The following is a 19982-nucleotide window of genomic DNA, read 5'->3' on the forward strand; positions in this document are numbered from 1 at the left end:
AACTGTACCAATCGGCTGTAGTTCTACTAATATCGTGACCAGCAGTACCGGACTGTTTCGGCAACTGCCAATATCACAACCAGCGCTTAACAGAAATCAGTTATTTTACTAAAGATCTAAAAATAATTGAGAATTGGATAATTCATGAATTTTTTGCTTGCATCGTGAATCTGTGAATCGCTGAAAAAGTCGTGAAATTCACACCAAAGTTGTGAGGGTTGGCAGCTATATACACATACATATTTAGAAAGTGCAATGATTTTACTATTTTTTAAAGGGGGCCCCGAGTGGCCGAGTGGTCTAAAGCGCTCTCCATTATGGATCACTGCCATCTCACCTCTGTCTGCGTGGGTTTGAGTCTAAGATTCGGCTAACGTGAGAACGCTCGCCAGTAGCTTCTCGTGGGTCGGTGGTTCTTCCCAGGTTCTTCCTCCACCATTAATACTGGCCACCATGCATAGCCTATCGTGTGCTGAAATATGGCGTTAAACCCCACAACAAAAACAACAACAACTATTTTTTAAAGATATTTTTGACAATTTTATCTGATGCACACTGAATGAAATTGAGTTTTGAATTAAGTGGGTCGGACATGTAATCCAAACTAGAAGATGCACTGTCGGCACGAAGGCTGAAGTAGATTTACTTACTGACATCATTCTCAAGGCTCAAAAATATGTTACACTGTAAATTTATATCAAAATTTTTACCAAAATCAGCATACCACATGCCAAATTCAGACCTTTTCAAATGCTAGAGGTACAATTTTTCACAGGAGTTATCACCAGCTTTTGAACTGGTTTGCTACTTTGACGATTTTCAGCTCCAACCTACATTGCTATAAATACGACTTAACCCTTGCCATCTTGATAAAGTCTCATTAAGCACAGTCTCAATCTTTTTACATATATCCATGAAACTGAAACAATAAATAGTAATGTGATGTTTGCATTTTTTATTCATGGGGATTGTGTTTATATTTTGGAGTAAATCAAAGTGATGTGAATCATAATGCACAATCATTGACAATTTTCTCCAATGAAAAATGAAAAATTTGAACACGTTTTAAATATCTTGTTTTATTTACATGTATAAATTCAATGATAATATAAATTTATTTAAAGGTATTATAAACATATACACATTTTTTTAACATTTCTACAAATTCCAGTTTGTTGAGAGAAAACTTTATCTCCAAAGGTCGGAAATTTTGACAACCGGTTAATTTTAGATTTCAATTTTTTAACTGCTCCTTAGGGTTTATGATAGCCTTACCATGTAAGACAGCACGTTTTTGTTTTAGTGCTATGTCTTACTACCCAACTAATGGCCTTGTATAGTGTGTTCTGATGTCGGTTGACATCGGAATGAGTAGTCAAAGTTTCAGGAATATCTCACACACTTGGCAGCCTATATCAACACTCTTCCATTAATTTATGTGTAATTAATATACTTACTTTGCTGTCTTTATCCTGGCGGAATGAAAATATCACACTAGCAAATGGATGCATTTTCATGTTCCGTTGACTACATTTGAATTTGTTGCAACGTGACGGTAGTCGAGGTATGCCGAAGTATCTTTAAGCAGGTTTGTTTGTGGGATATGTTTCTTGAATGAAATGAAACATTGCTTAAAGTTCTGATAGGAATAATATATTTTTATTCCTTTTGTTAAAGAATAATATTTGAGCTTAACCCAATTTCGGCATTCCCGGCTTTCATCGTTTTCCAGCCAACTGAAATGTAGGCCAACGAAACTTGAAAAAAGGTCCATTTCTTTTGTAAGACTGTGAATTTATTAAAGAAAAGACACCAGGATAAGTAAAGTCTGACAAAAATATTACAACTTTACTTTGTAGAAAATGGTCGTTATTGGTTGCCAGTTGTGTGTGATATTCCTGAAAATTTGACTTTTGTTACACTGCTAGTCGACATCAAAATACGCTACACAGCACCGTTAGTTAGGCTGTAAGACCCATCACACACACACCACCCCACTCCCGAACAAAAATATCGGGTGATATGTCTAACGTTGTAGAGCTAGGTTTGGGGGGGGGGGGGGAATATAAATATGTAATAATGAGACCATGATAAATCAAAAGAAGTTAAAGTTGCACCTTGAAAATGCGTTTTTCAAAATACCTTGCGCATAGCTACCTTCAGGTTATTGCTTTCTTTAAAGATTAAGTTTGCGTTGGCCACCTGTGGTCTGTGGAATGTTCTTGGACGCATGAATCGGTGACTATCAAATTATAGTTTACCTGTCAACTTGATTCCTGATTATGCTTTTAATAAACCCATGTTTCATATCGATCCGAGCCTTGGGTGTATTTGCCATGATATTGTGATCAAACGCCGAAATGAAGGTGAGAAAAAAAAATTCTGTCGTGTACAGACGATTCTACCCGAGTCGGAATTTCATGACTTCCTTGTGTAAACGTCATCAAAACTTGGGTATAACATAATTATAACACTAAACGTTCATTCCGGTTCAAAGCGTATAGGGTTTAGGCGGCTGCTTTCGCAACAAATTTACACGTCATGTACAGTCAGTCGCGTGTTGTAAGGAGGGTAAATTCGGTCAGTGTGATGTTTTAAAAGCATACACACAATTATGTATGTCTGTCTATCTATGACAACACCATAGGCAATCAAATTCTCTCTCTCTCTCTCTCTCTCTCTCTCAAATATGGAAACAAAATAAGCAATGGAAATTATTTGTTGTGTTTTTACTATTTTATTAAAAATTCGAAAGTTTTTAATCATGAGATGCATATATGTTTGTTTGCATTGCAAAACAGAAAATAAATTAATTTTCAAAACTAAATCTAACTGTATAAAACGTGCGCATTTGAAAAAGTACGCAATTGCCGTATGAAAATGGAAATTATTACTCATGAAATAATGTTCATTACCAAACTTTCTGATAGTACAAGGCTTTAGCGCAGTGAAAATAGCACACAATAGAAATTATTTATTTTGGTTTTTAACTGATTTTTGTAATAAGGTGTATCAGAATAGAGTATGCGTACGGTAATAGGCACTTACTGAAAATGAAACTGAGAGAATTGAAATTAATTTATTAAAGATATATGAACGTTATAGTCGGCTGAACGTGGACTGTCGTCTTGGGGAACTTCTGCGTCTCCTTAATAGGCACATGAAAGAATAACTTTGATGTCGTGCTTAATGAGCATGATAATAAACAAACAAAAATAAGATGCAGAGTTAAACGTCAGTAAAAAGATATTTCTAATTAAATATTTCTCATTTTTTAACACACAAATTGAAATATATCAGACCTTTTGTCTATTTTATTTTATTTCTTGTAATTTACGCAAAGGAGGATTCGTAATCATGGAGTAGCTCAGTGCTCAAGATCCGAAGGTCACATGGTTCAATTTCCAAGACTAGATTCTAGAGCAAATTTTCCCAATCAAAATCAGACGCGAGTATTGGTTAAGATACATAAAGCAGCCATCAAGCATGGTTGACATCAGTTGGTATAATTTTCTCCACAAGAAACCACAATATAAATATATTCAAAATAAACTGATTAACTTAAAAACGTATAATTAATAAACTTCAGAGCTGAATCATAAGATAAGATAGTTACATTGCGCATCAGTTTGGTCCCTATCATGTGAAACACGATACACAAAAATTATGTCATTATTTAAAGCAAGTTTGCAAACCGAAAATCATACAGTTAAGAAATATTCTTCAGTAATAATAATAATAATAATATAAAATAAAGCTTATAAATTAATAATTTACTAAGCTTGAAATTCCAATAGCGAATGTAGTTTTCTGTTGTGTGGCAGCCCGGTGACATTCATATGAAATGGGTTACATTATTTATATTATTAAATTGTAACGTTTCAATTAAGTTATTTATATAAAAATAACCAATAAAACGTTATCTATTTTCGAGATAAAGACCACTATTGATTTCTGAAATCCCCATTGCGTAAAATAATTTTCATTGCACAACTTGTCCGTCACATTTAAGTGAAAATTTCTTTAAGAAATGTTCACTATTGTTTAAAGTAAGCGTTAATTTTTATTGTCTCGATGTCACTTTAAAATAAGAGATCAAATTTAGTTCAAACAGTGACGAAAAAGTGCTTATTTACAATTTAAGTTCCAATTTATTTTCATCCTATTTATGAAGATTGCGGCAAGGCCTATTTATGAAGAAGCAAGGCCGAGTCATACCAAAGATTTGTGTAAAATCAGCATTAAGATGAAAGTATTAGGACTGGTCGATCTGGTGTCAGAATAATGCGATTATATGGGACATGATGTCTCATGTCTGCGGCATGAAGCCTTTGTGCTATACATATCTATAAACTGCCACACTACATGCGCCTTAGCGATATGACTCAAATAGTTAAAGTTACTTTAAACACACACACACACACACACACACTTTATGGATGCTTGTGCGATTCGAGCCATTTTATCTACTATCGCACGATCTGTGGTTGGATATTAGCACGCAAAACACAATGACGTTTTTCACATGCACGTTTCATGATGGCGGACGATACGATAAAAGTAAACCCTAGTCAAGACTCTAAACAGGTAAAGGGAATCTTAAAAAGGTCAAGAGATGATGAAAATGTGTCGTCCAAAAACAGTGAATCTAACCACAGTCTGTCTAGGAAGCACAAGAGAGATCATGAGGATAAAGACCACAAAGATCGGTCGACAAGGAGGTCCAAGAAGTATATTGAATCAGGCAAAGAGAGGCGAAATCCAGAGAAACAAAGTAAAAAGACGCACAGTAGTCCTCCCAAAAAAACGAAGAAAAAAATTCCAGATGAATTTTTCGCAGAAATAGGTAAAGACATACTTAGGGACGTACTAGAAGACTTGATAACTCGTACAACACTGGTTATCACTTGTAGTTAGAATTGCGAAGTTTCTGTATAGACCTACAATGTAAGACATAGCACATGTTGGTTTTGTTTTAGTGCTTTGTCTTACTATCCAAATAACGGCCATGTATAGTGTTTTCTGATGTCGTTGACATTGGAACGAGTAATCAAAGTTTCAGGAATATCTTAGACATTTAGCAGCATATATCGACTCTCTTCCACTAATTTATGTGTAATTAATATACTTACTGTTCTGTCTTTATCCAGGCGGAATGAAAATATGACACTAGCAAATGGTATGTTTAAGGAGGTTCATGTTAGGGATATGTTTTTTGAACGCAACGAAACATTGCTTTACAGTTCCAATAGGCATAATATAATTTTATTCGTTTCTTGAAAGAATAATATTTGAACTTAACCTGATTTCAGCATCCCCGGCTTTCATCGCTTTCCAGTCAACTGAAATGTAGGCCAATGAAACTTGAAAACAGGTCCATTTCTTTTGTGAGAATTTGAATTTATTAGAGAAAAGACATCAGAGTAAGTAAAGTCTGACTAAAACATTATAACTTTACTTTATAGAAAAGTGCCATTATTTTAGTTGCCGTTATGTGAGATATTCCTGAAAATGTGACTTTCGTTAAGATGTTAGTCGACATGTAAACACGCTACACAGTGCTGTTAGTTAGGCTGTAAGACGCTGATGCCCAAAACATAAATATCAGCATCAAGGTCTTACATGTAGGACTAAGTTTCTGTAGTAAAAGTCATACTGAACATGTCTTGTATACGCACTTACTCGTTTTTAATTAAATATAAATTGTTGTTTTAAAATTTAATCCTAATTTTGCTTAACCAAGGTGTATTCAGTACTGATTATTGAATGCTCCACACCTTAACCCTTTACCTCATAGAGCATAGTGACAAAGTGCAGCGTACTATAAATAGAACACCTGTTACCTAGCCGACTGCATGCGCATAGGCCTGCCTGTGAACTGTTCAGCAATGTAGTGTATGTTACATTTAACAGCAATTTTAACCATTTTACATATTTGGTACACATCTATTATATGTGGAAAAATTTAAGAGTAAAGTCCGATTGTTATAGCTGTGTAATTTTTTTTGATGGAAGAAATTTTTATGTGCTTTAAAATCTTGAGAGAACTTGTTCACCGTCATGTCAGTGAGGCCGCGTGACCAACCGTAGCTGCCATTTCCCATACTCAAAATTTACATGTTTTTCTTCTGCGTCTATATCACTAAGTGATCTGAATTTGATAATTTATAAAAATTAATTGCTGCCTACATCAATATCAGAGCCTTTACCTAAGTTATTGAATCTTTCATAGTTGTGATTGTAATTGTGAAAACTTTGTAAGTACTGAATGAAATCCTGCCCGTGAACTGTTAAGCAATGTAGTGTATGTTACGTTTAACAGCAATTTTAACCATTTTACATTTTTGGTACACATCTATTATATGTGGAAAAATTTCAGAGTAAAGTCCGATTGTTATAGCTGTGTAATTATTTTTCACGGAAGAATTTTTTATGTGCTTTAAAATCTTGAGAGAACTCATTCACCGTCATGTCAGTGTGGCCGCATGACCAACCGTAGCTGCCATTTCCCATACTCAAAATTTACATGTTTTTCGTCTGCGTCTACATCACCAAGTCATCTGAATTTGATAATTTATCAAAACTAATTGCTGCCTACAGCAATAACAGAGCCTTTACCTAAGTTATTGAATCTTTCATAGTTGTGATTCTAATCGTGAAAACTTTGTAAGTACTGGATGAAATCTGTGGCCGCCATTTTGGAGAGTGGAGATTACGACCCAGTTACTTTCAATAGCAGATATCGACCAGTGCATAAACAGTGACCACATGATCTTACGTAATTGTCATTCACAGAAATGAATGTAGTATCTAATAGGCGGGTTTTCCCCGAAGGTGGCACTATGAAAACCAGCTCAAATTGGCTGATGCTTACAGCAGGCATCAAAAGGCGCTTCCATGCGAATGGAGTAGAGGCATCAGAAGGCGTTTCCATGTGAATGGAGTAGAGGCGTCCAAAGGCGCTTGCATGAGGTAAAGGGTTAACTTGTCAAGAAACTTCCGGACGAAAATTATTGATCACTATGGACTATTACATTGGTGGCCAGTTGATGAAGTGAGTCAAGAAAAGAGCACATCGAGTCTAAATGTTACAGTATAGGGTAGTACATAGCTTTGACTGTGATATCACAGTGCACAACATTCATTCTAGATTATACTGGATAACACCTATAGGTTTATCTCTTACAAAAATGTCCATATTCTTTAACATCGATTTTGCTTCATCTACTTCATGGGGCATGTAAATGATGACTTTCCAAAGAAATATGGATGTATGAGGATAATTGCCATTTGAAGGTTATGTAGAATAAAATTCTAAAAAAATTGATACCCATTCCTGAAACAGTTGATTTTGAAAGCATACATGACCTGTATGACTTTTACTATATACGGAATCAGTTGATGCACAGAGCATACACAAAATCTTTTCTGTGCATTAATTTTCAATGAAAATATTTAAATGTGGAAAACAGTTTAACTCTTTATATAAAAATACAGTGTGACCCCGATTTAACACGGTGGTTGGGGTCCAGTATACCTGACCATGTTATAACCAAGTCAAGTAGCTAAAGAAAATGATGCATGTACCTGAAATATGTATTGATGGTGAGGTAATAAAAGTGGGTGCAAAAATCCATGCTTTTAATAATGAAGACAAACTAGTCTGAAATACACTTGTATATTGATGTAAGAAGATAACCTGGTGGGATTTCGAATTTACAACAGAACACTTTTCATGGGCATACAAATACAATTATTAATGATAAAAGACTTGAAACAGAAAATAATTATGATTAATGTGTGCATATATAATATCCAAATATTGGATCAATTAACATAATCCACACAAACTAAATAATGCAAACACAAATAAATGACCTTACACAGTACAAGGACAAAGGGTGATTGATTCACAGTGATTTCACAACAAAAGAATGATGTGTTTTACTCAAATAGTAAAAACTGGTATTTTACTCATATGGTAAAAATGTATGCACTCAAATAGTGAAAATGATGAAAACAATGGGACAGATGTACAAAATATCTTTACAGTCCCAAAAACACACTGGGTATTACAAACCCCAAAGCTGCGTGGGTTCGAGTCTCGGATTCGGCTAATGTGGGTATGTGAGAAAGCTTGCCAGTAGCTTCTCGTGGGTCGGTGGTTCTTTCCGGGGTTTTCCCGGGTTCTTCCTCCACCATTAATACTGGCCGCCATGTATAGCCTATTGTGTGCTGAAAAATGGCGTTAAACCCTACAACAACAACAACAACAACAAACCCCAAAGATTAGCCCATGGCTAAAAGATAACATGTATGGAGTTACACACTCCATCACCAGCACACTTGGCTACCAGTCACACTTGTCATTCAAGCAGTCAGTATTCCAGGTTGGTCAATCAAGCAATCAGTGCCCACCAATCTCGGTAAGCAATGCCATCACCTACTACTCGACCAGCTACACTTTACTCAGCATTGGTTCATCTTCACAGCTGTTATGGTCAGTTCCTATGGCTAGCTCTACAGCTTCTACCACGATGACTGCGATCACTATGGTCAACTGAAAATACATTTAACACGGTGTATGCATGACATTATATATGGTAAGCTACACAGATTACATTATCAGCTCAATAATTCAGTGTTTCCCTTTACGCACATTTGTGTGTCAGGGACGCACGCTGGAGAAAATTGATGCACATGTTTTGTTGCTGTGTGGGTTTTTTTAAAACAAGGGATTCATATAAATCGATCAGGATTTATTTAATATCCAATGCTTTGGATGAGGGATGTCATCATATATACTTCAAGCTTAGGCTAGTTCCCTGCTTCGTTTGTCCCCTGCGTTGCACTTCGTATACACCTCTCCCTCGATAACTTGCGCACAAAGGGGTCCTCCAAAAAGTGAAAAAAATCACTTTGACATCTAGAAAACCGTCGAGGGAGTGACATTAGGAACTGGGCTGTTTATTGACTGAATCCTCATTTTACAATCACATTGATAATATTTTGTAACAATGTGCTTTTTCTAATGAAGTTGTTCGTTATTCTGTTTAAAAAACATTTATTTTCAAAATGTCCAACATATGAAAGATCGTTCCAACTGGTTTCAACAACCATTATGTGTGCGCAAATAATCTGTGTATTACATCACTGCTTTTTGTTTTCTTGATGAGTCTTGTTCCCGTTGTGGTGTTTAATATTATCCTGCCAAGTCGGGAGTACAGAGCAGAAAACTAGATTAACTGTTGATACATTTCCCAACAAGATTCCTTTTTTTAAAAACATGCGACATTTATTTCGTGAGACAATTGTCTATGTTGAAACTCAATTTTGTATTGTTCAATTAGTACAATATTGATGTCGTGATTTCATTGGAAGTAATAATGAAACTTCTTATCATCCTTGAGGGTATCTCTAAGTGCCAGTTCAAGAATTCTCTGAAACTCGCTTACCACACTGGTCCATATCTGTGAAATCAAGCTCTTTATTTTATGAAGTATTCATTTCACTTGGCTGCCTTGTTATCTTTGATCACAGCTATGAAAGAGTTGGTTAATTTAAGGTAGTTTATGTTACATGCACAATAACACTTATAAGTGTTTGATTGATCAAATGAAGTGAGTTCATCTGACATAAGACCAGGGCCGCTAGATTTTAAGTTTGTAGGATTTTCGTGCCTTTAACTTTTCTTTTATTCCATCTCCTTTATTTGATTCAAAAGATATAATTAACGTGGTAATACAAAGGAGGCCAGCTTTTAATTCAGTTCAACAATACAACAAATACTTCTAGAAGTCAGTTATCAAAACAGTCAATACTTAATTAGGTTCTCAGAGAAACGCTCGCGGACATAGCTGTTATGGTAGATTGATGCATTTTATGTTTAATTACAAGAAGACACATTGCATTTATGAAGATTACACTTAAAAGGAACTAAAAGATAGAACAAGAACACAAATTTCAATTGATAACAAAAATTATTTAATTTGTATTTATATATTAGAGTACTGCCTCCACTCGGCATAAATGACATTTTCATTAATCAAAATTTCCTTACATATCCTTAATTACAGTGTACTAGGAATGTCGTTTGGAAAGAAAATGTAAAAGATTGTATGACCTATTTTTAAAATTGATATTTCAAAGTGTTGATTAAAATTTCCAGGTCCTATCTACCATTTTCAACGATAAAACGAGTGATACACCAAAGTTTCCATTACCAATTTTGATCGCAATTTTCTTCAAGTTCAACAAATATGGATAAATTTTTAGGGTATTTTCTGGTTTAATAAATGGCCCCGCGTTGTAAGTGGGTTTGCGAGTTATTAGGGCATGAGTTATCGAGGGAGTGGTGTAGTTGGTTATTTTTGGGAAAAATCTATTTGTATAGCGGAGTGCAATGCAGAGAGCATAAGACATGGAACCAGACAATGTTATGTCGGAGTAGCTTCTCCATATCTTGCAAGCAATCACGAGATTTCCGTCAAGCTCATCAAGATATCGTCCAGATGTTTAACGTCAATGCTTGTTGCACTAGAAAGTGATCACCAGATTAAAACAGCTTGGACTAAGAATCATTAGCGAAGAAAGTGAAAGAAGCAGAACACAGAAGAGTAACTGTGGATCAAACTTTAATGAAATACGGAGAAAATAATTCCCTTGACTGGAATATAGCACATCGATTAGGATTACTGGTGTGACTTCTGATCGCATGATTGCGAAGACTGTAAAAGTGAATAATCTTTTCGTGACCGGGTTTAAGGATTTTTAAAAATCTGCCCTTGTTCGCCACAAGATCTCTAGAGAACACATCACCCAAGACATTCTTTCCCAACAAAGGAATCAGTAAACCTGCTGAGACAGGTGCGTTATTTGGATTACAAAGTCAGGGGGTTGTTGCAGATTTTTGTTGGTTTTTAACTTACTGCAATAAAAGAAAGATCTTAAAAGTCATATGCTTCTTATTATAAAGAAGGTTAATCATTTTCCTTTTTCATTTTTGGATAAATGTGTTCTAGGACAAAGTACAATGAAACCGATGATAGTACACATTTTATGACAGGCAGTAAATTAACTGCCATTTATTTAAAAAGATGAATTGGCTTTTTGTATTGGCTTATATGTAATGTGTTGGTCTATAATACTGCTATCATGCAAGGGGAAAACATTGTTCATTTAAAAATAATGTTTTTCTTCAAGACAAAGGATACACCTCATTTCAAAATAGTTTAGGTGGAGATTGGGATCAATATTTTGATCTCTGGGAACCCTAACACATATTCCTTAAAGTTATAATTACAGATTTGTACCAAATACGTGCTCTTTGACATTATTTGTAAACAGTGTTTAAACTGTTGTTTATTTCTTTAAATTTGTTACTATTTTCATAACTGTTTGTAATTATAAGAATTGAACCTCATGAATATAATAAAATATGTTGTTTAGTTCCTAAATGTTCATCAGACTGAAAGAATTCTAATAAAGTAGGTATGTGTTACGCTAGATGAGGGCTTTTGTTATATATATTTGATATAATTATATCTGATTTAATATATATTTATTTCAATTTGTTTGTCAGTTTTTAAAATTTTATTTTTCATTACATGATATTGTAATGTAAATTTATTCACTAGAGATACTTTTTTCAGAAGATAGTTTGACCTTGACTGTTAGTTTATAAACACCAGGTGTTGTTCTAAATCCTGACCTTGTTTCACAATTTGCAGCAATTAATAAACAAGTTCTATCGTTATTTTAAAATGATTGGTTGTTGTCGAGATCATGATAGGACTTATTTTTAAACAATTTTTTAAAATTTTATTTCTTAGAGTAAAATGATTGTTTTTTGTCAGGGTCACACTGTATGTGACCTTTAACAAGTACTTAAATTTCTATAAGCTTCCAGAAGATGATCATGTGACCCCTTGTTTCCGTTTTTGGAAACGATATAATCTCTGTTTTGGAGAGTTATCAGTGGAAGCTGGGCTGTTAAACTGTTAGTTGTATTTTGTGCTGTTTGGAGTTATTTCAAATTACTTGTTTTGGAGTTATTTCAAATTACTTGGATTTAAATGAATAACTCTGTTATTTTTCTGGAAAATACGTGTGCTCATGTAATATTGTGGAACAAGAACAGTTTTTTATAATAATTTATTCAGCTATCAGAAACTGGAGTGATAATTCTTGTTTCTACAAGGAACTGTAGACTTCAACACTACAGATTGCAGCATACATCATCTTCCATCTTGGATTCTTCTGCGGTATTCGAACTTGAAATCACTTGAACATTTTATTATTAGGACTATTAACATTTTTAGTCTTGGATAATTCTTAGATTATTTTGGATTTGATTCTATAAAACTGTAAGTTCATATGTTTTCATTTTTACAAAAAATTTCCAGGGCAATAAATCATTGTATTTTTTTCAAAGCTTGTTGTTTTCACTCTTTCTTGTGTTACTGTTTATTTGAGCCTAAACACGTGACATAAGTCTTTAAGCTTGACAAGGGCATCCAGGATTGTGCCTAGAGTTAGCTCTCTTGGGATCATTTTCAATACTGTTATTTGCTTGTAATGATGCAGATGTGGGACTTCGGTACATTTTATGGATACAGGCAGTGATAGGTGGGCAGATGTCCATAGGCTTACCCAAAGTGAAACATTTTAAATGCCTGTTTTGGAAAGACTATTAAATAATCTGGACATTTCAGAAAGGAGTTCAGGATGTACACTTAAATGCATTTCCTTAGCATTTAATTAAGCCCTCTTCAATCATTGACAAAAGAAAATGAAATCAAAAACAAAATTGAGAGTATGGCTTCTTCTAGACCACTGTATGATATAATTTATTATTCTGTTTTAGAACCAGTGCAGGATCCAAAGGTAGACAGAAGCAGAATATGTCCATATTTAGACACAATAAACAGGTAATGGTTTAGAAATTATATTTCCATATTTATATTATGATGCTGAAAGGCAACTGTAATAAATGTTTTGAGGGCTGTTCCAAGGAAAAAGGTATCGGAGGTCACAGGTTGAGTGAGGTGGGTAAAATAGTTGCTTTCCTGCTTGAAATTTGACTTAAGCATGCAGAGAAACTAAAGTTGACTTTGTCTTTCGACAAATGGTTGCCTATCTCCCTCCCCTTCCATTTCCTTGTGTTTTGGTTATGAAACCTATGTTTGTAGGCATAACTGTAGACATATGGGATATGCTTTAAAATCAACTTAGTATTGATTTAATAGCTTATCTTTACATACAGTACATGCATCATGAATAATGAAAAATCCATGTTACCACAAACGAAATTAATCTGTCAGCGCTGTTGTCTGTCATGGATCAGATATATTGATCATTGTGAATGTCCACATAGTGGCTAGTAGTGGACAGAAAATTGCAACAATATAATTCAGTATAATTATGTAATAGTGGACATCCACTATTTCACGTTGTTGGATGAGTGACAGTATGCTCTTTTAAATTTGTACACAATGTAATTCAATACTTGAAGACTTGTCCACTAAAACCCATTCACATAGTTCTGCTGTGAGAGATGGAAGATACATTTCTGAGCAAGAAACCCCATCAGAATATTTATGTACTTCACAAAATATAAAAACTTGAACAATATGGTGGTTTTTAATGAGAGAAAGCTTTTAAGCAAACAAAAAGAACTTATACGAAAGAGGACATTGAAGCAATGTGTAACTTGATTACATCCAGCTCAAACAAATAAACATATGATTGCTGGTTTGGTCATATGGCAAATTTAATATTACCAAATGCATCAGTGAAAGGGATGAAAAATCATTATTTCTTAACTATTTCCAGTAAGAGATTAACAAGTATGTACTATTTTTAGTGGATTGAAATACTTTATTTGGTACAGCACATCCTCTCAGTCAATACAGTACATTTTCTCAGGGGGCCCCGAGTTTCCAAGCGGTCTAAAGTGTTCTCCATTATGGATCACTGCCATCTCACCTCTGTCTGCCAGGGTTTGAGTCTAGGATTCAGCCAATGTGGATATGTGAGAAAGCTTGCCAGTAGCTTCTCGTGGGTCGGAGATTCTTCCTGGGGTTTTCCCGGGTTCTTCCTCCACCATTAATACTGGCTGCCATGCATAGCCTATCATGTGCTGAAAAATGGCGTTAAACCCCACAACAACAACAACAAATTGTCTCGGTCAAGACAGTACATTGTCTCAGTCTAAAGGACAAATATTGCAGAACTGTTACATAATGTCGAGCAAATATCAGATTTATCAGCTTAGTTACTAGCTTATTTATTTTGACCTTTTTAAGTAGTTGGTCAAAATAAAAATAATTTTGTGGCCAAAGAAGATATATAAAATGCATATATAAACAGAGTTTAGCTATTGGGCCAACATTGTGAAATTACTTAAATTATGTAAATAATTGCCCAACGGTCTTGGTTATTTTGGAACCAAAATTGAGTCGTAGTTAATTACTCCTGGACCACAATTATATCATCAGCGACATTTATGTTTTTGCTGTTCCTGGGCCTATTCAGAAGTTACAGTGTTCCAACACAAGAGCAAAGAGGTGACAAGTGGCATCATAAAAGGGTCCTGAATCATAAATCTTATTTCCAACAACTTCATATTAGTGTTGTGTTTGCTGCATAAATTTATCACTTCATTGGGTTGTGATGAGATGGTAATAATGAAATTAATAAAATATTGCCAGAATTTTGCCAACTTCAAAAATTTCCTGTCCTGGGCCCAGGTAAAAACATTACAGCCTAACGTCGTTGCATTTTGTGATGCCACGTTATTCTTGTTGAATATACTTTGGAATGAATTATGGCATAAATGTCATAATATCTTTTGTAATTGGTTGTACATGTATGGTATAGATAGTATGGCATTTGTTTGTAATCCTTTGTAATTGATTGTACATGTATGGTATAGATAGTATGGCATTTGTTTGTAATCCTTTGTAATTGGTTGTACATGTATGGTATAGATAGTATGGCATTTGTTTGTAATCTCTTAAAGATTTATTTTTATTACTGCTTTCAGTAATTTGTTTAGAGTTGGTCTTGTAAATAGTATGGAAATTAAAGGGAAACTAAAAAAAATAACCAGTACAAGAAGCACTTTTATGAAGTATAATTTATTGAAAAAGAACATCAGAGGTACTGCTTGATGAAGAGCAGAATATAATTTATGCATGTTAAAATTATAGCAGGTATATTGTAAGTCGATCAGTAGGAATGTACATTGTAGATAGGCAGTAAGTATGCTTTTTCAGGGAGATACTCAAGAAGTGTCAAATATATTTTGTCTATGTCATGCACATTCATCTGTGCATATTACTAACTTGGCTACAGCTAAATGCTGCAAAAATGCTACTTACATATAGTTTGTACATGTAAAGGTATGAAATTGAGACCAGCAATGGTTGGGATTATGGTGTAATGCTCATTTAGTGTGTTGACATGATCAGCAAGGATAACCATAAAACCCAGTGACTGCATTATTAAAATCCATGATGGAGTTCAAATAGATTGACATGATGTCAACTAGGCTTTGGGGGAAATCCACCAGATGTAGACATCCACTATTCATAGTGGACATGTAATGCCTTGCCCCTGCTACCACATCCACCAGATCAAGTGGATAATCCATTATCAACGATGCATGTACCATATGTACTGAATACCGACAGTCACTGCCAACCATTTCAGATGCAAATGTAAAGCCGTAGAAGTTAGTGAAATTCCAAGCTTTTTCAAATCCAGAATTGAATATGTTGTTTACAGAAATTTTAGGACTAAAAATTTGAACAAATCCAACCAATATTTCACTTTCACCTGTGAATTTAATGGAATGAGATCATTTGCCTTTGACATGTATTAGCCACCCATTTACCTATTTTGAATAATGCTGTTAGTAATGTTAAGCGCAGGTTTTAAGGGGGCCCCGAGTGGCCGAGTGGTCTAAAGTAGTCTCTGTTACAGATTACTGCCATCTCACCTCTGTCTGCGTAGGTTCAAGTCTCGGATTCGGCCAAAATGGGTAGGTGAGAAAGATTGCCAGTAGCTTCTCGAGGGTCGGTGGTTCTTTCCAGGGATTTCCCGGGTTCTTCCTCCACCATTAATACTGGCCGCCTATCATGGGTTCATTGACTTTATTACTAAATCATTATTTTGGAATTATTGTGAATTCATTCAAGGACATTCTGGATTATAACATTGTGATACATCAAGATTGTTGATAAGTCAGCACATTTAAAACTGTTGGCCCATCAGCACATTCAAGATCAGAACTAATTTGGAACACCACCGATATTCTTTCTGAACAATCTTTACTTTTCGACTAGTGATAGAACTTTTAGGACTTTTGGTATTTATTTCATATTCCTGTAACTTTAAGTTATGATGTCTGGTTGGTCTTGAATGAAAATACAGGTAGTGCTGACCTTACATCCATAATGGCCTCTATGGCAGCCATCTTGAAAACATTGTTATTGTTTAAGAATATCAGATATGGTTTCAGTACATAGTAGTTAGAAGAAGAAACAGTCTTTCATGTATCTTGGCTTTCTAACAAAATAGCTAGAAGAAGTAATGGTCTTATCATGGCTTGTTGAAATTAATTTCAGACAGTTGAGCATTTTACCTCTGAGTGACTTTTGTTCACATTTAGTATAATTTTTTTTTGTTGAGATTTTCATAAAGAAAGATGATTATTTTGTTGTATTTTAGTGCTCTGGAGTCAGGAAAATGCCAGTTGTGCTCAAACTTATTTTGACATTATGAAATCTGACCTTTAACTCACATTTCCTCTATTTTGACATCACTTTTACCCAATTTTGACTGGAGGGAGAAGTTACTTCACCCAAAATTTTGAGTCCATCATGAGCCCTGAATTTGGATGGCTCGTGATTTAATTATACTTTTGGGTGTGGAAATAATTCAGGCTGTTCTTAATGTTTTATGTTGGCTAGTCTGATTCAAATTTCGTGTGTGAAATGGTCATTGGACAATTTCCAATATTCCCACCTGAAATTTATTCCTGGAACAGCCCAGACTACATGTAATTAAGTTTAATATGGTAATATACTGTAGTAATAGGGCAAAATGTAGCAATAATGAACAATTAAGTGTGGAATAGCTTTAACAATAGTCACTGTGCTGATCAAGTATGTTAATCATTAAGATGAATGGCAGTAGACTATTAATTGCCTCAGCAAAAATGGAATAGATGTGAAGCATCTACAACTTTTTCCATATTAGTAGTTGATGGACAACAAACTGGGTCATGCAAGATCATTCTAGACTACATCTATATGATGAAGAGAATTTGAATGTATTTTCTTTGAAAGATAGGTAAAATTTAGTTTGATTTTCAGGTCATTGTTGGATTTCGACTTTGAGAAGCTCTGCTCTGTCTCCTTATCTCACATCAATGTCTATGCCTGCCTGGTGTGTGGACGGTATTTCCAGGGTGAGTATCATCTGATATCTAGATGTGGCGAATCTGAATATCTCTTCTTCAGTCCATTTTATTACAGTAGTCCCTCACTTTATAATGAACAATTTTATTACAGTAGTCCCCCTCTTATAAGGCCACCCTTATTGCAGCAGGGAAGTGGCCTTATAATGAGGGTGGCCTTTCTAGAAGGGGATGACAAATGTGAATAGTAAATACATATGAAGAAAGTCATAAGTACATTTAATATTAAAACATTTGATATTTTCATTAAAATATCACATGCATGTTGTGAAATAAATTAAAAGCAAACGGTTTCATCATTTTCAAAAGAATGTTATGAATAACCATTGATAAAGTTTTAAAACTGTCTTTATAATTATGTTACAGATCACATCATCTGTCACTCTGTTGGTAACAGTCTAAAAAACAAACCAGTCTCGTCACAATTAAAAATATCCTTGCTGTCATATCCCCTGCATATATTGTTTAGTCTTTTGTTCCAATCTTCGACAATTTCTTTATTAACATCAGCTGATTCTCCACTAAGGACAGAACACTTAATATTGTGTCACACTTGAAATCTGTGCAACCATCCGTTACTTGCAGTAAAGTCGTCATATCCCAATTCAGCTGACAAAATTGTTGCTTTTTCTTGTCATTCAAATCAGGATACAAACATCTCCAGGCTCAAACAATCTTCCTTTCTCCGTCCATTTGACATTCCCACTTCTGCAGAATTCTTTCCTTATCTTTCACGATATTGTTTATCTGAGTCTTTCCGACATTAGTTTTCTGCAAAGGATCCTGGACACACACACACACACACCCCCCCGTTAAATTACCTTCACTTTCTCTTCTAAACTGATAATTTTTGTTTTCCTCGATGACATGTTGATCTTTTTACAGTAAGTTATTCATGTTGCCAACTACAATACTGATAAAACAATTTTTTATGCATCTAAACAAATTGATGTGTGTTTTTAAAGGAAGTGATCTTGTCACGTGATTCATTAGTCGCAGTCTGGTACCCTATTGTTTTTATACATTTCTTTACACAAAGTGAGTGAAGCCAAAACGGCTTCGATGTGTACCATTTAACATCACGCAGATTTGACCCCGCAGCCATTAGGATTTGTAATTTAGACAGTTATTATCTGTAGTATTAGCCACTAATTATCAAAGCGAACATCTTACTAAGAGAAGCCATAAAGACTGTCAAACCATTTTCCTTCTGACTTGTGTATTGTACATCAATGCTGCCACTTCTCAGCTGTTACTACTGTTCAATAATTGTAATCTTAACAATTACTGAAGTGACTAAACCGGACATCTTATGATAACACAGCATTAAGGCTAATTGGATTACATGTACTTACCCTTTTGTATGGATTAAAATTTGAGTCTTTCTCGGCTTTATGGAATAAATGTGGCTTCTCGTGAGGCGTAAATGATATTATATTAACTTAGTGGTACATGTACTTTAGTCAACTCTTATTTCAGTAATGAAAACCTGACATTGGGAAACAAATCGGATTACTTAACATACGTTATGAATAAAATACTGGCTCTAGATACATATCAAAATAAAATGTGGCCACTTGTAAGGGGTAATTTTTATATTATTGCACTAATATGCTGGTCGCGTTAGCCAGGTGGCCTTTCGTGAGGGGTACTTTTGAACACAAACTTGTCGGTGCCAACGGATTGTGGCCGTAAGGAGCAGGTGGCTGGTGGTCAGGGGGGCCGTTCAAGAGGCGAACTACTGTACAGTAGTCCCTCACTTTATAATGAACAATTTTGAGTCCATACAAATTATTCATGATAATGTAATATTCTCTGTGTCCAGGTACTCTCAGGGTTACCATGTGGGTGTTCATTATATAAAGAAATTTGTAATAGCAAGGGTTTACTATACTACTATCGCAGCTCATATCCCCAAAATTCATGGTTGCCTACCAGACAAGTTTTCGTTGCCTTGTGTATGAGATTTTTCCACCCCTGCCAATGCGTTTCGAAGAACGTATAGATATTGACCTTTGATGTTACAGTACCTGCATATTTTTTTTATATGACACTAGGGATGGTCCTGGCTTTTAAAAAGTTGTCTGCAAACAAATTGCCAACCTTGATATTTTGTCGCCTATTTTCAAAAAATTTCGCTAGATAAAGATGGGATAGTTATTACTTAATTGACAACAAGCAATACATCCATAATATTACAAAATAAATCATTACATAACTATTTTGCACTACTTCCGTGGTCTTTGCATCCCACATCACCGTTAGTGCATAGGTATGAATGACTGTTGTCTCCTGAAAGAAATGCATTATCAAATGTAAAATATCTACTTTCCTGACATCTACAGCCTCTCTGTCGCTCTTTCTCTCTTTTTTAATAGGGACCTCAGGTGATAAGCAAATCTTTATTATGTACATTATTTTCCAAATAATAGTTTTGTAAAGAACTTTAGTTAATGACATTTAAAACCTTATGATCTTACTTTGCAATGTAAGATAA

At 34.8% G+C, this 19982-nt stretch overlaps 2 protein-coding genes across 8 annotated transcripts in view; one reads left to right on the top strand and one right to left on the bottom strand.

The window, feature by feature from the left end:
• LOC149802709 (UPF0561 protein C2orf68 homolog) overlaps positions 1-2433 on the bottom strand; it is a 51995-nt gene extending 49562 nt beyond the window's left edge. For 4 of the 7 annotated variants that reach the window (XM_089952115.1, XM_089952112.1, XM_089952111.1 and 1 more), the window contains exon 1: positions 2262-2409. Coding sequence is in view for 1 of the 7 variants with exons in the window: in XM_089952114.1 (XP_089808240.1) it covers positions 2262-2338 (77 nt within the window). In the remaining 6 variants the exon portion in view is untranslated. Of the gene's footprint in view, positions 1-2261 lie in introns of all 7 variants that reach the window. The other 3 variants (XM_089952116.1, XM_089952113.1, XM_089952114.1) reach the window with 3 other exon arrangements.
• Positions 2434-4521: 2088 nt separating this feature from the next.
• LOC149802710 (ubiquitin carboxyl-terminal hydrolase 39-like) overlaps positions 4522-19982 on the top strand; it is a 52963-nt gene continuing 37502 nt past the window's right edge. The window contains exons 1-3 of the mRNA XM_089952117.1: positions 4522-4846; positions 12866-12929; positions 17382-17476. Of these exons, the coding sequence (XP_089808243.1) occupies positions 4537-4846; positions 12866-12929; positions 17382-17476 (469 nt within the window). The 5' untranslated portion in view covers positions 4522-4536. The remainder of the gene's footprint in view (positions 4847-12865; positions 12930-17381; positions 17477-19982) is intronic.

This window comes from Sinohyriopsis cumingii, chromosome 3, assembly GCF_028554795.1.
Source record: "Sinohyriopsis cumingii isolate HCF-2022 chromosome 3, ASM2855479v2, whole genome shotgun sequence".
Taxonomy (NCBI): Eukaryota; Metazoa; Mollusca; class Bivalvia; order Unionida; family Unionidae; genus Sinohyriopsis; species Sinohyriopsis cumingii.